This window comes from Capra hircus, chromosome 24, assembly GCF_001704415.2.
Source record: "Capra hircus breed San Clemente chromosome 24, ASM170441v1, whole genome shotgun sequence".
Classification (NCBI taxonomy): Eukaryota; Metazoa; Chordata; class Mammalia; order Artiodactyla; family Bovidae; genus Capra; species Capra hircus.
This window is the reverse complement of record NC_030831.1, coordinates 33,389,974-33,406,633: the sequence shown is the minus strand read 5'-3', so window position 1 is coordinate 33,406,633 and position 16,660 is coordinate 33,389,974. Positions and strand designations below refer to the sequence as shown.

At 45.6% G+C, this 16,660-nt stretch overlaps 1 protein-coding gene across 1 annotated transcript in view; it reads right to left on the bottom strand.

Annotated features, from left to right (window-relative positions):
* The window catches only part of NPC1 (NPC intracellular cholesterol transporter 1), a 43,867-nt gene that overhangs the window by 12,214 nt on the left and 14,993 nt on the right, over nt 1–16,660 (bottom strand). Inside the window, 10 exon segments of the mRNA XM_018039477.1 lie at nt 677–859; nt 1,396–1,585; nt 5,338–5,440; nt 7,690–7,790; nt 9,365–9,591; nt 10,798–11,168; nt 11,710–11,730; nt 11,733–11,782; nt 13,510–13,759; nt 14,824–14,991. Of these exon segments, the coding sequence (XP_017894966.1) occupies nt 677–859; nt 1,396–1,585; nt 5,338–5,440; nt 7,690–7,790; nt 9,365–9,591; nt 10,798–11,168; nt 11,710–11,730; nt 11,733–11,782; nt 13,510–13,759; nt 14,824–14,991 (1,664 nt within the window).

Genomic DNA, 16,660 nt, shown 5'->3' with positions numbered 1-16,660 from the left:
TGTTAGCTTGATGGGAAAGAACAATGACTGGCAGCATCCACTTGTTTATAAACCTTATACAATGAAGAGGTGCAGACCCCAAACTTTTCATGTTGATTCATTCAGGGTATTTCTGAAGCCCGGAGCCAAGGGAACAGGTGAGGCTAAAGGAAGGATTGAATCAGGTTTCACGAAAATACACGCAACATAGGCTGCAAGTGGCTGAACCTTTAAATAACACTCCTAAGTGCCACTGGGTCTCTGCCCAGGTAAGGCCTGCAGGACAAGGGACCCTGGAAGAACCAACAGACTGACAACATCTTCTACATCAGGGTCCTATGTTGACCTTTGGCCTTTTAATAGCACTTTTTCAAGTCCTTCCTTCTTCCACACTATGTGAAATCATTTTAATAGCGGCTGTGCCCAAAATATTTTCCACAAGTGTATCAGCACTTTTTGTGTGCATGCTGCATGTATTTAAAACCAATTCTCACTTTGTATCTATGCTACCAAGCAAAGAGAAGGGTCTTATACTTCTTGGTCTCAAAGGGTCCAGAACAAGCACCAATACGCAAGCACTCAGAGGCATGGTAATGAAGCCTCCACGTGTCATGCTCACAGGTACCCTGCGTCGAGCCAGCATGCGTGCACGTGGAGCCTGGTACCTGGTCAGATGCTGTGAGGCTCTGAGACGTACCTGGTAGGTCTGGACCAGGATGAAGATGTTGTCCACCCCCACAGCCAGCACGAGGAATGGGATGACTTCGATCACAATGAGGGTCAGGGGCACCCCGATGTAGCTGAAGATGCCCAAGGAGCAGGCCACTGAGCTCAACACAATCAGGACCCCGGCAATGCCCAGGGAGATTTTCGAATCCACCTGGAGATACCAAAAAGACATGAATCAGCATTTATAGTGTTTTCTGTCCTGTTCCTAACAGGTCCTCACTTTCACCTTTTTACATGCTTATTCCCCATCCAGATTTCAACGTACAGTTCAAGGTTTGAGAGAAGACATGAAAAGTTGTCTAGGTCTTCCCGAGCCACATATTTCAGGAGCCTACATTATTAGGTGATGCCAAATTAGGGGGAAAAAAATGAATTAGGGGAAATAAATTTTAAGCTGAAGATAAACATTTGGAAATAAAGAAAATAAGGGCAGGAAGCAGAAAATGGGACAAACAGTTAAAACACTGACAACTTCCCGTTAGGACCCCATGATTCCACTGCAGGGGGAATGTTCGGGGAACGAAGACCCCAAATGCCACATGCCGAGTCATATGGCCAAAAAATAAAAATAGCACAGGACAATTTAAGGCAGTTTTGAACATAATGAACTATGACATCATGCTGTGTGCTGCCATTTCTAACACACAAACACATACACGTACAGATATACACACACACCCCTCTTACCAGAAGCCTGCGACAGCTTTTGATATGCCCCAAGGCTATGGAAATATATAAAAACATGACGCCATAGCTGATCAGAACAGTGAAGACGTCACTGTTACTTTCACGGTTTAGTTCATCTTCAATGCTTCGTTCAGCCTTAAAAGAAATGGTCAGATTGGGATTCTCGTAGTTTTTCACAAAATTAATGAACCTAAAAGGGTAAACAAAATTTTATACTGTTAGTTAAAAACTGAGTGACAGCTAAGTGAGGAACTTCTTCCTAACTTTTACGACACAAAAGCCACACTTCACCCTTCTCCCTCATGAGGACTTTCTATACTTGCCAGATGACAAAGTTCCAGATATGCTGAGTTTTCTGCCATTTAAAACAAGTTGGGACCAAGTTTAAAAACTGCTTTATAGTCTCATTTCATTTTTTACTAAAAATGATTTCTAAGTGCAGTGTGTTATAATATAGATATATGCTCATGGAACAAAAATTTTAAAAATCAATCTCAGAGTCAATGCAATCCCTATCAGTATCCTAGCTGACTTCTTTATAGAAAGACAAACAGACTCTAAAATTCTTATGGAATTGCAAGGGGCCTAGAACAACCAAAATGTTCTTTAAGAAAAACAAAGTGGGAGAATTCATGCTCCGTATTTGAAACTTACTACCAACCAACAGTAATCAAGACAGACAGTCTGGTTACCAGCATAAGGACAGGCATACAGGACAAAGGATCAGAACTAAGAGTCCAGAAACATGCCAAGTATTTTCACCTAATTTTCAATAAAGGTGGCAAGACTATCAATGGGGGAAAGAATAATCTTTTCAACAAATGGTGTGGGACAACTGGACAGCCATATGCAAATGAACGCCGTTGAGCCCTTACCTCATATCATAGACAAAGAACTCAATGGATCAAAGACCTACATGTAAGAGCTAAAACCATATGACTGTCAGGTGAATACATAGGTGTAAACGTCCAGGTCCCTGGGTTATAAAACGGTTTCTTAGCTATGACCCCAAGAGTATGAGTAACAAAAGACAAGACAGATGAATTGGACTTTATCAAAATTAAAAACTTTTAGGGTTCAGAAGACACCATTCAGAAAGCAAAAACACAGACCAGAGAAAAGGAGAAGATATTTGGAAGTCATAGATCTGATAAAGGATTTACAGAATATATAAGAATTCTTCTAATTTGATAATAAAAACATAAACAACCCAGTCAAAAAATGGGCAAAGGATACGAATAAACATTTCTCCAAGAAAGTTAATATAAATGGGCAATCGGTGCATGAAGAGGTATTCGAATTCCTTAGTCACCAGGGAAATGCAAATCAAAACTGCCATGAGGGCATTGCCTGGTGGTCCTGTGCTGAGGACTTTGTGCTTTCACAGCCAAGCCCAGGTTCAAGCCCTGGTTGGGGAACAAAGATCCCATAAGCTGCACAGTGTGGACAGAAAAAAAAAAAAAAAACCAACTGCAATGAGATATCAGTTTATACCCACTGGGATAGCTAGAATCAAAAAAGTCAAATAACAACAAGTGCTGGCAAGGGGTGGAAAATGTGAATGCTCCCTACAGGCTGGTGGGAATGTAGAATGGTGCAGTCACTTGGTTTTTTGGCTGCACTGCACAGCATGGGGGATCTTAGTTCCCTAACCCGTGGGAGGGCAATCTAAATCACTGGACCACAAGGGAAGATCCACTGGGGCAGTCAGTTTGGAAAGAGTCTGGCAGCTCCTCAGGGTTACCATATGACCAAGTAAGTCTACTCCTAGATGTATACGAACCAAGAGAAAAGAAAACACATTCACACAAAGAGAGAAATGGAGGCATGTTCACACAAAAACTTGCATGTGAAAGCTTATAGCACTATTCCTAACGGTTAAAGGTGGTAGTAAAGAATCTGCCTGCAATGCAGGGAGACCCAGGTTCAAACCTTGGGTCAGGAAGATCCCCTAGAGAAGGGAATGGCTACCCACTCCATTGGAGAATTGACCTGGAGGATCATGGACAGAGGAGCCTGGCAGGCTGCAGTCCATGGAGTCACAAAGATCAGACACAACTGAGTAACTTTCCAAGAAATAATGCACATGTTCATCAGCTGATGAGTGGATAAACAAAATGTGATCTATTAATAGGACGGAATGATCTTCTGCCAAAAAAAAGAGTAAGTATTGGCACATGCTGCAACTTGGATGAACCTTGAAAACATTATTCTAAGTGAACGAAGCCAGATGGGAAAGCCCTCGTATGTAATTCCATCCATAGAGACATCTGGAACAGGAGAATTGATGGAGACAGAAAGCAGACCAAGGGTTATGTAGGGCCAGGTGTTAGTAGGGAAATTGCTACAGGAGATGGGATTTCTGTCTGTGGTAAAGAAAATGCTCTAAAATTGACTATGGTGATGTCTGCACACATCAGTGAAAATACTAAAAGCTACTCAACTGTACACTTCAGATGGGTAAATTGTATGGTATATGAATATCCCAACAAAGCTGTTCAGTGTCCCATTCTCCTGGGCCCGCTGCCCGTTCTTCAGAGGTTACATCACAGCTAACCGGTTCCTGAGTCACTTACTTGATATACTTTCTAGGCGTGGACAGCATGCATGACATATATTTGCTCAAATATGCTGACCACAGTTTTTATTTAACAGTTGGTTCCAAATAGGAAAAGGAGTAGGTCAAGGCTGTATATTGTCACCCTGCTTATTTAACTTCTATGCAGAGTACATCATGAGAAACACTGGACTGGAAGAAACACAGGCTGGAATCAAGATTGCCGGGAGAAATATCAATAACCTCAGATATGCAGATGATACCACCTTTATGGCAGAAAGTGAAGAGGAGCTAAAAAGCCTCTTGATGAAAGTGAAAGAGGAGAGCGAAAAAGTTGGCCTAAAGCTCAACATTCAGAAAACGAAGATCATGGCATCCGGTCCCATCATTTCATGGCAAACAGATGGGGAAACAGTGGAAACAGTGTCAGACTTTACTGTTTTGGGCTGCAGAATCACTGCAGATGGTGACTGCAGCCATGAAATTAAAAGATGCTTACTCCTTGGAAGAAAAGTTATGACCAAGCTAGATAGCATATTCAAAAGCAGAGACATTACTTTGCTGACTAAGGTCCATCTAGTCGAGGCTACGGTTTTCCCGTGGTCATGTATGGATGTGAGAGTTGGACTGTGAAGAAGGCTGAGCGCCGAAGAATTGATGCTTTTGAACTGTGGTGTTGGAGAAGACTCTTGAGAGTCCCTTGGATCAAGGAGATCCAACCAGTCCATTCTGAAGGAGATCAGCCCTGGGATTTCTTTGGAAGGAATGATGCTAAAGCTGAAGCTCCAGTACTTTGGCCACCTCATGAGAAGAGTTGACTCATTGGAAAAGACTCTGCTGCTGGGAGGGATTGGGGGCAGGAGGAGAAGGGGATGACCGAGGATGAGATGGCTGGATGGCATCACGGACTCGATGGACCTGAGTCTGAGTGAACTCCGGGAGATGGTGATGGACAGGGAGGCCTGGCGTGCTGCGATTCATGGGGTCGCAAAGAGTCGGACACGACTGAGCGACTGAACTGAACTAAACCATATGTTAATACTTACCGCATTATCTTTAATAATGGCATAACATTCTACTACACTTCTCCTTACTAATACACATTTAGCTTACTCCCAGGTTTCGCTGTTAGAAAATAACACAAGGAGCATTCTGCATAGATCCCTGTGCATTCCTGTTGCAGGACTATGTATTTAAAGAATGTTTACAAGTAAATTTATTTATAGATTTTTGTTTTCACAGCATCACTAGAACCAAGTGAAAAAAATGGCATGACTTAGATCTGATGTTGCTTAATTTAGTTGAATGTCATATCAATGCTTTCCGCTAGCGTCCACCTCCCTGTGAGAAGAGCAGCTGGTTTACCGACCCTGTGAGCAACTCACTCTCTTTCCCAGGCCTGGGCCCTCTGGAGCTTCTCTGTATCGTTATAGTAATTATTGACAGGAAAAGTGATCACAAGGGCTGTGGCGTTATTGTAGTTTTGATCTAGAAAAGAAAAAGGTGACATCAAAAAGCAGATTACAAGTGTGCAGAAAAGCAGATCAATACGAGGGGGGCGGAAATCACAAGCTAGCTAGGTGCTCGGTTTCTCACGGGGCTGAAGCTTAAACACGCCTGAGCTCGTGGAACAAAATGGGAGGTCACTTGACCTGGCGCTTGTGTAGTTCAGCTAGGGAGAAAAGGGGACTCTCGAGCAAACGTAGACGCACTTGTCATTCCATCATCATGACTACCCAGCACGTGCTGGGTGACAATTTCAAACAAAGCAGAAAGGTGTTCGGGGGAAAGTCTCTCCTCCCTCCGTTCCCATCTGTGCCTTAGCTCTCCTCCTCACACCATGACGGCTGCGGCCCCTACCAGCCGCAGTCCATGTGGGCACGCACGGGCTTCCCCTTCCCTTCCTGTTCACACGAATAGTAACACACCCTTCTGCAAATGCTGCCTTTAAATTCATATCCTGAGAATGCTGCTTTAATAGACACCGCACTTCCTTATTCTTGTTTCTGCTTATGATGTTTTCTAGTACAGTTTAACTCCATCTCCAGTTGATGAATAGCTTTGCAAGTTTGGTTTGTTTTTGCTATAAGTAGAATTACTACAAAAATTAACCTGATATTTCTAACACATAAAATCTATATTTGTAGGATCAAATCTTACAAGAACTCAGAATCCCAAAAAAAAAAAAAAGTACATTTTAAATTTGGATGGATCTCCCGAACTGCCCTCCAAAAATGCCATCCTGTTTTTCATTACTTTATTCAACAAAGTATTTGCTGAGACCTACTGTGTGCCCGTGTTGTTTTAGGGACTGTGGATACATTAATGAGCAACAGAGGTTTAAAACCTCAACTTTCCTAGCGCTTATATTCTAGAACCATCTATACTCCCGCCAAACTGCAGTTTGCCCAAGCAGGGTTTCATGCACACAGAGTTTTGTCAAATTCTCAGATCTTTGCTTTACCATCTGATCTGAGCCACCACGGAAGACCATCAGACTATAAAGACTGCCTGCAACGCAAGAAACCGGGTTCGAGCCCTGAGTTGGGAAGATCCCCTGGAGGAGGAAATGGCAACACACTCCAGCATTCTTGCCTGGGAAAACCCATTGACAGAGGAGCCTGGCAGGCTACAACAGACCATGGGGTTTCAAAGAGCTGGACACCTCTGAGTGACTAAGGCTTTGACTTTAGATCTTTGCTAATCTGTTTGTTATGTAAAAGACTGAAGTGAGAGGTGTTTCACTAGCTTGAGTAAGGTTCAGCACTTTCTCCATATAATTAAAAGCCCTTTGTACTTCTCTTATTAACATGCACACAGCTCTGCCCACTTCTTTTGGGGGGCTGACCTTGTCTTTTTTCCTCAAGAGCTCTCTCTGTATTAAGGAAACACTGTTACATATACTAACTTTTTTCCTGCTCCAGTTGGCTATTTGTTCAGTTTCTTAAAATTTTATGTTTCTTCTCTACACAGGAACTTTAAATTCTCACACAGTCAAACTCATCAGGGTTTCCTTTTGCGGCTTTGCATTGTGTGTCCTGCTTAGAAATACCTTCTCCATCTAAAAATTACTTTATAGCTCATAATCTCTCCCTTCCCACCGGATGAGAAGAATATCTGGCCTCTTCAACCGGCTGGAGAAAAACCTGTTGAGCTGCTTATAATTAGGCTTCAGACGCCAAAGCTACCACGTGAGTTATTACCCCATCTACCTGGAGTAATCTGAGCAAAGCCCCACTGCTCCTCCCACTGGAAGTGTCTGACTCCTTAACCAAGGTGGTTTAGAAGGAAAAAAAAAAAAAATCTCCTTTCTTTCCCTCTGTATCTCACGTCTCTCCTCCATTACTGATGTTCTTAACCTGAGGTCCATGGACTCACTGGGGGCTCTCTGGATGAGTTTCAAGGGTCCCATGAACTTGAGACTGAGCAACATATTATGTGGATGTTGAGACCAAGTAACATATTATGTAGATGTTAAAAGCGACGTTGTTCTGGGAAAATGTCCTTAGCTGTTGACAGCTTCCTGGAAAGTAATCTAAAAATGGCTTAAACCACTTCTTCCAAATGCACAATAAAACCGAAAGCCAAAGGACATATGGTATTTGGGATGCAGTATATTGGGTAATTAATGAGTGTCTGACTGATGACATCCTCATAATTACCACCTGACTGTTAATGACAGAACCAAGACTGCTTTATCTAGGAGAGTAAGGAGAGTAAAAGCTTCTCTCACTTACCATCATAGCCTCCAAGCACAAGCCATGGAAACACTGGGCCACCAAACGTCCCCAGGCAAGGATCGTGGAGCAAACTGGTGTCATTCAGGGAAGCAGGAGCCCTGCCAGGAATTCAGAGAACACATTCCAATTAGAACAACCTCAACACATCACAGAGACCCAGACGTTTACACAACAGTCACGAGGCTGATTAAGAATGTGGGCCTGAGGTCCCCTTGGGTGAATGATACAGTTCAGTATTTGCTTTTGGGAGCTCAGAGTCACTGAGAGAGAGGCAGGCAAATACAGTGAGATGTGGCTGACATCAGCTGGTGCCCAGAGGAGGAAGCTGCTAATATGTGGTGAAAGCTGTCACTATAAAGAGAACTTTAGGTACAGACCCGGTCTCTAAGGAGGAGGGGGAATTCACCTGCACAGGAGGAGGTGAAGGCTTCCAGGCACCATACCAGCAGGAAGAGAAGAAAAGAGCATGAGGAGAAAAGAGAACAGACAGTGGCCTGAGGGACCACAGGAAGTCCTGGGTCTGTGCGTGGGGTACCCATGATGGGGGCCTCCCAAGGAGGGGGTGGGGCTGGGAAGGAAGGAGGAGGCAATGGAAGGACCAGAGGTTGGGGTTTTTAGTCTGTTGGCACCTGGGAACAATCAAAGCACTTATTGCTTCACAGGCTCGTGTTTATAGAGGTGACCACCTGAAGACCGTAAACACAGCACAAGCGCCTAGAGTCAGCCACACTCCAGGAACAAGAACAGACGGAACCTCAGGTCACTGAACGGGGCCAGAAGCCAGAGTACTTGGCTGTGGAGACGTGGTTAATTGAGCAGCGTGTTCAAAGGTGACAGGGAGCGTTTTCTCTGCTTCTGTAATGCACGAACAGCCAGAGCGGTTGTCTGAGTGGCTGAACAACTTTCTGTGGGCCAGGTCAGGCCAAGTGACAGGGCGTCCAGGGAGGGCAGAGAAGTGAGCGCTCCTCCTGCCACAGGGCAGGCCTAAAGGTCACCTCACAGGTCACCCCGCGTGGCTTCTCTGTGACTAACTCAAACCACACCCTGGCCTGTGTGGCCAGACAAGCCTCCGACGCAAAGCAACTTCAGTGTTCTCCCATCTACACTGAACTGCAATCCGGCCCCTACTCCTTGAGGGGACGCTGCATGTTATGAAAACTCAGTGTTGTGAAATCAATTTATATTTGAAAGATAAGAAAAGGCATTAGAGGCTTCTGTCTTTGCACCAAGAAACCAGCTCAGAAATGCTTGGGGTGGCATGGCAGATGCAACTAGGTGTAATCCAGCTGGGAGGGAGTCAGGGGCTGGGAGGTACCTCGATGACACATGGTGAACACTCCACCTCAGGGCCTTTGCACCTGCTGCCCGTCTACTTGGAAAGCATTTCCCCAACTCTCACAGGCTCCCTCTGTTCCCCTCCGCTGAGCAGGCTCTGCTGCACTTGGGAGTGGCACTTCCAGGCAAGCCCATCCTCGCCCGGCTTCCTTCTCCCTTCTCCCATGGCATCGCCTGGACCTGGCGCTGCCTTGACCCAGCATCAGGCCGAGTATCGCTTTGCCCTGAGGGTCCCGCTGTTTGCTCCCTGCTTGGGCTCTAGCAACTACAGCGGTGTGTGGCCACAGCAGCTGTCACCTGCTGGAGGGACGGAGGAAGGACCACCCTCGCCACGTACCGGACACAGTAGAGGAAGTGCGTGTGGTAATCCGCGTACACAAAGAAGTCGTCCCCGACCTGATGGTCCAGAACGGAGTGGCTGTTCTGGAAGTAATTCAGCACGCTCAGGACGGTGCAGTTCTGGTTGTATGGCGAGAGGGGCGCCACACAGATGTCCCGCAGGGTCACAGTCTCGTTGTTGTAAGAAGCAGTGATGCTCTCGATGGCGGTTTGTAAGTCAAGGACCTGAAAGAGGATATTTTTAAATAAACCCAGAGATACATCAGTTTTCCTTCAGATGCTGATTAACGCTTACTGCTCTGGGGCGGTGGCAGGGGGGCAGTGGTTAGAAGATAAAAGAGTCTTTGGGGAAAATCCTTCCTGAGACAGGGGAGAAGACTGAGATAAATGAGGATGAAAATATTTTTAAGTTTACTATAATTTTGCTGAGGATCAGCACACTGGGGCACTCAGAGAGAGGGGGAGGGGACACCATGACAGGCCACATCCCAGCGCAGGACACACCAACACGGGCCCTCCCACCTGGAGCAACAGTGGCCACGAAGGGGAGCCTGGGGACATCTTCTGGGTCTTCCTGACAGGCCCTCCCGTCCCCAACAACCACCACCTCGCTCCATACTATGCTTATTTACATATATTCTCATTTTTTCTAGTAGAGTATACAAATACACTGCAGGAGGTAAATGACAACATGTGCACCTTTTGCAACAAACTGGGAGAAAGCAATGGTCACCGGGTGCAAAAGATTGCGTTAGACTCTTGGGAACATGCTGATGTTTTCTCAGCTATCAGACGTTCTGTAGGGCAAGAGCAATCTTGAGAGGAAAAAGTATGCAAATGTACAACTGTTCATTGAGAATTAAGTGGGAGGCAGTTAATTTACAGACAGCTCTCCAGGGCAAGTGTGGGAAGGGAGGATGGGCAGATTTACAGGATTCTGTAGGAGCATGGGGTGGATCTTATTCCAAACGCAGGCCAGGAGCCCACATTCAGGCAGTGACAAGGTCATTCCTGCAGTTGCTGGGGGGTGAGGGTCCACAGTGATCCAGCAGCCCCTCCGAGGTCTCTAGGACAACACAAGAAGCTTTATCCCTTTGGGTCCTGGTGTATTACTTTTCAATTACTAGCGGAAAAAATTATTAAGTTCCGAAGGTGAATATATTACTAAATACATTCTGTTTCAATAGAGACATGCTCTTCTCAATTTCAAGGAAGACCTCCTGTATGAAATAAATACAAAAGTGGTCTACAGTAAATTTTTCATTAAGTTCAACACTGGCCACTTTTTTGAAAGTAAGTGAAAAGTGTCTTATCATTAAGGTTTACTAGATAAACCATCACAGTCAGCCCGAAACCCACATCAAGTAATCTGGTTGAAAGCTGGCCTGGTGCCGGCTTCCCTGGAAGTGGCTTCTGCCAAGAGCTGATTACCTGGTGCAGAATGTCTATGGCGAGGGGAGGCCCGAAGGGCACGTCGGCTCCGGAGGGGTAGGGCTCGTATGTGTGCGGCGGGGTGTTGGGGGCCCGGATGATGAGCTGCTCGGTGCGGAAGAAGGGCCCGAAGTGCGTGTCGAAGTACTCCTTCTCCTGGCGGGCCTGGCTGCCGGGGGCCGACCAGAGGTCCACCGGGTCGGTTGTGACCTGGATGAACACCAGGCCTGAGGAACAGGTGGCGATGAAGGCCACGGAGAAGAACACGACACAGCCGGGGTACCTCACACAGAAGGAACCCCACCGTTCGAAGAGCCGCCGCAGATGGGCCTCCAAGGCGGCGCCCAGAGGGTCACAGCAGGTTGGCCCCCCTGGAAGAGCAGGAGAGGAAGGGAGGGGGAAGGTTAAGAGCCAAGCCATTCCTGAAAGTCGGAACAGGGAGAGTGTTAGCTACCACTGCATGTGGCGAGACTCACAGCCACACAGGGACACCCAGGGACGTGCATGAGACCATCCCCTGCCCCGCCCATCTACCTGTCTGCTGGAGAAGCGGCCCTGCTCACCGGCCCACAGTGACCACCAGCCCCTCCCCGAGAGGGACAGTACTCACACAGAAGCCTCGGAAAAGCCAAGTGCTCTGAGCATTCCAGCCAAAGCAGTTCCCTCCAACTGTTCCTGCCCTCTGCTCTCACCCCAGGCCCGGATCACTCTACAGATATTATGAGCCAGGCGATTCCCATCTGCCACCCGTTTCCAGCTGTCAGTGCCGCAAACACAGGGACCCTGTCCCCATCAGTCGTGTCCCCAGCACGGGCTCAGTGCTGCTCCCAGAAGAGGCGCGTCAACAGTAAAGAAACAAACACTCTCTTGCCAACGGTGCCAACCCTTTTACTTAAGTACAAATGTGCCTACCTTTGTCACTAGCGTTTATAAGAAAGGTATATTGCCATCAATGGGGGTAAACTCAGAGACAAAATACCGTTTTCTGAAAGATAAAACCACATAAGTCATGTTAGTGGACTTCAGCATCATGAGATTGTTCTTGACGGTCACACAACCCTATTAAAAGCTTACTTCCTCATCCTGTTTGCTTCCTTCCTAACTGGTGCCTTCCTTTCCCAAAGTTCCCTTGCTCCAGGTCTCTCTGCTCACTAGTCTCAGGGGAAATTTTAAGAAGGTATTAAGCAGATAATTTCACCTTGTAGCCCTCACTCACATTTAAAAGTTTTAGGTCCTTTAAAAACACAGTGAACACTATATTCCAGGAACAATGAGCACATCTGGTGCCTACATCATGGTTTCTAAACACCCTTTTTCAGGGAAAGGAACCAGGGCTCCCTGCAGAAGAGGGTGCTTCTAGGGCTGGGGCAGGGAAAATACGGAAACATCCTGTGATTCCAGAAAAAAGAACAAGCTTGAGAAAGGTGAGGGCATGCTTAAAAAACACACAGGAGCCAGCAGAAGGTGCTGCCAGTGGTCAAAACTGGGAAGATCTCAGCAAAAATATAAACGATGATACGAAACAGAGATCAGTTTTTTTTTTTAAGTGCATTATGTAAACATAACTAAATAAATATTAGGTAAGTAAGTAGGGGAGAAGGAATAAGAGAGTAAGTCCAGTTAGTAAATGGAGAAGGAACGAGGGAAACAAAATGTCACCATTAGGTAAAAACCTCAAGACTTAAGTGTTGAAGACCCACGGATGGATGCTAAAATCAGTGGACGACAGTTTGAGGAGAAATGAGGTTATCAGCACAGTCTCAACACAGCTCCCAAAAGATGTTTATCAACTCCAAAGGAAGGAACAGTAGCTTCACAGTGGAAAAACCCAGCAGACACCTTCTAAACCAAATGATGTAGGCTAATATCACCAGTGATGACACATACTGGCATCAGAAGCCGTTGACATGATACACTGAGAAAGACACATCGCGTCTGAGATGTTGTCAAACACCTCCACCTAATCATGAGAAAACATCAGATAAAACCAAATTTGGGTATTATTATTGGGGTATTATTTTACAAAAGACCAGCACTCATCAAAAGTGTGAAGGTCATAAAAGAAAAGGAAAGATGAGCAACTGTCATGGATTGAAGGAGACAAATAAAACAAGAAGTGAATGTGACATGGGGTCCTGAAACAGAAAAAGGAAGAACCTTAGAGGAAAAACTGGTAAAACCTAAAAAAAACAGTGGTTTAACCAATAATGGTATACCAATGTTATTTTCATGGTTTTGATTAAATTATATACTGTGGGTGATGTGAGTGGTAACATTAGAGGAAGCCAGTAGAGATATAAACTCTAACTATTTCTGCACCCTTTTAGTAAGTCTAAAATTATTTCAAAAGACAAAAGTTTTAAATGAATGTGTTGTCCTAAGTCAAGACGCAGGTATCTAAAAGGACTACAGTACCGCATTTAAAAGGATTTGCATCAGATTTGGCTCCAAAGACTTTCTGGTAAAAAATGGGTCTTTTAAATCACACGCCATTTTTGAATACACCAATGAAACTAACTTTAAACATCTCAACGTCTAAATAGGCTTTTGATGGTTGACTAGATGCAGGACATAAGCAAGTCCTGGAATTGTATTAATGCAGATGTTTGTTCTTACTCTCAGGAACCAAAGTCTACCAAGTGAAAGCTTAGGAATGCCACTGGGCTAAGTTTGCTCTTCTTGTCTGGGGGGATGGGAAACAAAACAGATTACCTGTAGCACCACACAGCAAAGAACGCTCCAAAAAACACGAGCAGGAAAGCCATGTAGGTGCTCCACATGATGACGTACATGGCGTCGAGACCCAGGATTCTCCAGGGAACGGGAGGGGGCGGGGGCTGGGGCTTGGGGCCGCAGACAGCCGAGCAGTCCTGGCAGCTGCACGGCCCCGTGACCTCGTCCACCGACTCGTCACAGCCCTTGGTGGCATTGTTCATGGGCTGCATCCCATGGGTCGGAAGATCTGTAGGAAGGAGTGTGTTAAGAATCTCCATTAAAAAAAGTTAATTACAAGGGTTATACTAAATCATCACCCCACTCCAGTCCTCTTGCCTGGAAAATCCCACGGACCGAGGAGCCTGGTGGGCTGCAGTCCACGGGGTCGCTGAGGGTTGGACACAACTGAGCGACTTCACTTTCACTTTTCACTTTCATGCATTGGAGAAGGAAATGGCAACCCACTCCAGTGTTCTTGCCTGGAGAATCCCAGGGACAGGGGAGCCTGGTGGGCAGCTGTCTATGGGGTCGCACAGAGTCGGACACGACTGAAATGACTTAGCAGTAGCAGCAGTAGTACTAAATCATATTTTAACCAATGATAAGCACACTGAAAGAAGTCATGCAACCCGAAGAATAAGAAAGACTGGAGGTTTCTGGGTGATTGAGTTATGCTTTGCTGTTTAGTCCTGCAAAATTTTAAGTTAACCTCAATAACTTTGGGCACAGGGCTGATCACCAATGTTCACGTCCACCATATTTCAGTGTAAACTTTCAATCAAATGTTTATCTCCACTGAGGAGCTGGTTTAATACTAAGGCAAAGCTTCTGAAAAGGCTCCTTTTTTAGTTTCCCTTTTTTATTTTGTATTGGAATGTGGCCGATTAACAGCGTTACAGTTTCAGGTGAAAGACAAAGGGGCTCAGCCATACATACGCATGTCCCCATCTCCCTCAGACTCCCCTCCCCTCCAGGCTGCCACGTGACGCTGACCAGAGCTGCCTGTGCTGTACAGCAGGTCCTGGTTGTTTATCCATTTTATTTTTTGAAAAGGCTCTTTTTTTTTTTTTTTTAACAAATGACTTATTCCTTCAAGTATGTATCAGCACCTGAAGGCAACTCTTCCTCTCTACCTGCTCATCCAGCCCCTGATAACCCAGAGGTTACCCCTCCAGCTACCTCTCGCTGGAGGAAACTCCAGGACCTACTGATCTGAATTCATCTTCTTATTGCACGTTAGGGTTCCTGGGCTTTAAAAAAACCGTTAAGTACAATACACCAAACCTGGGGGGTGGGGGGTCTCGTCCCCACCTGAAAAGACAGGGGTGATGGTGAAGGGCGCCTGGCCATTGTCCTTGTTGAACATGTACTCGATCCAGTTGGTAGCGTTGCAGGCGCTGGCCTCACGCCCACACAGCAGCCCCAGGGCCTTCTCGTTGCTCGAGGGGGCCTCCACATCCCGGCAGGCGTTGTACATGGCTGGCGGGGTAGGAAGGGAGAAGGCTGAAACCGCGCTGCTGGAATTCACCAGGTGAGAGCTTACAGGGGGCCTCTCACGTGTGAACGTGGAAATCCAGACAGGGTTTCCCAGCAAGCAGGGGCTGGGACTCCGGACAGCAACCACTGAGGGAAGAAACCGAGGTCACCTCTGACACTGGCTCGTCACCCTGCAAGCGACAGACTAGGCCGGATTCCAAGCAACTTAAAATCAAAGGCAGGACAAGCCGTGGCCATCCCAGTCCACAGGGCCCTGGAGAAGTGTCACCCCCGTGCAGGGAAGAGCACACTGAAGGCCAAGGAATGACAAGCAAGACCCTCAGGGCCTCTTCAGCCAGTGCAGCTCTACCAGTGCAGCTCAAGAAACTACCGCTGGTGAGTGATGGAACCTCCAGGGTAAAAACCGGTCTCGGGATAGAATCCACCTGCGAATGAACTGAGCAACACTCTCTTCCGGAGCTTGATTTTAGTATGCATAAAGACACAGAAAATAGCAATGTCAATGACTTTCTGCACAGAAGAAAGCAGTAGTAATGGGTCTTACTTGTTTTTGTTGCTGTTCAGTTGCCAAGTCCTGTCTGACTCTGCGCTCCACGTACTGTAGTACACTAGGCTTCAATGGGTCTTATTCAATTGCCAGTCCCTGCTAGTTAGAAACTTCCTAAAACCTTCTTCCCCTAACCTTTAGAGAGATACTTAGAAATTCATTGTGCTTTACCCTCACTCTTGAAAGGCAGGTTAGCTAGCGCGATAGTTTCTTTCAGAACTGTGATAACCCCACTGCTTTAGGGCCTCTAGCTTTGTTGGACAGAAAATCTCCAATTGTCATTCTTTTGAAGTGATTTCCACCTTTTCTCTACTTGCATTTAAGATTATCTGTCATTCAGATTTTGTAGTTTTTAAAATGAGCTATATTAAGTTACAAATTCCTTTTTATACACCTTTATTGAGATAACTCACATACAATTCACCAATTTAAAGCTACAACTTGATGCCTTTTAGCATATTCATAGATATGAGAAATCATCACCAGTCAATTTTAAAACATCTTCATCACCTTAAGAAGGAAACCCAGAACCTTTAACTAATGCTCCTTTATCTCCCCATCCCCTTAAGCCCTAAGCAACTATTAATCTGTGTCTGCAGATTTGCCTATTCTGGACATTTCATATAAATGAAATCATGTATAGTCTTTTGTGACTGGCTTCTACCACTTAGCATGATGTTTTCAACGTCTATCCATGTTGCAGCATGGATCCTTATTTTCTTTCTGTTTATGGTCAAATAACATTCGATCATATGGATATACCACATTTTGTTTATCTATGTATGTATGTATCAGTTGATGGATATCTGAGTTGTTTCATATAGCCGCCTTTTGGCTATTATGAACATATGTTTTCATTTCTCTTGTGAATGGAATTGTTGGGTCATATGGGTAATTCCATGTTAAATGGCTTCAGGAACTACAAGACTGTTTTCCAAAGTGACTACACTGTTTCACATTCCCACCAGCTGTATATGAAGGTTCCCATTTCTCCACATACCTGCCAGAACTTGTCTTTTTATTTCAGCCACCCTACTGCCTGTCAAGTGGTACCTCATTGCAGTTTTGATTTGCATTTCCCTGATGGCTGACTTTAAGCATCTT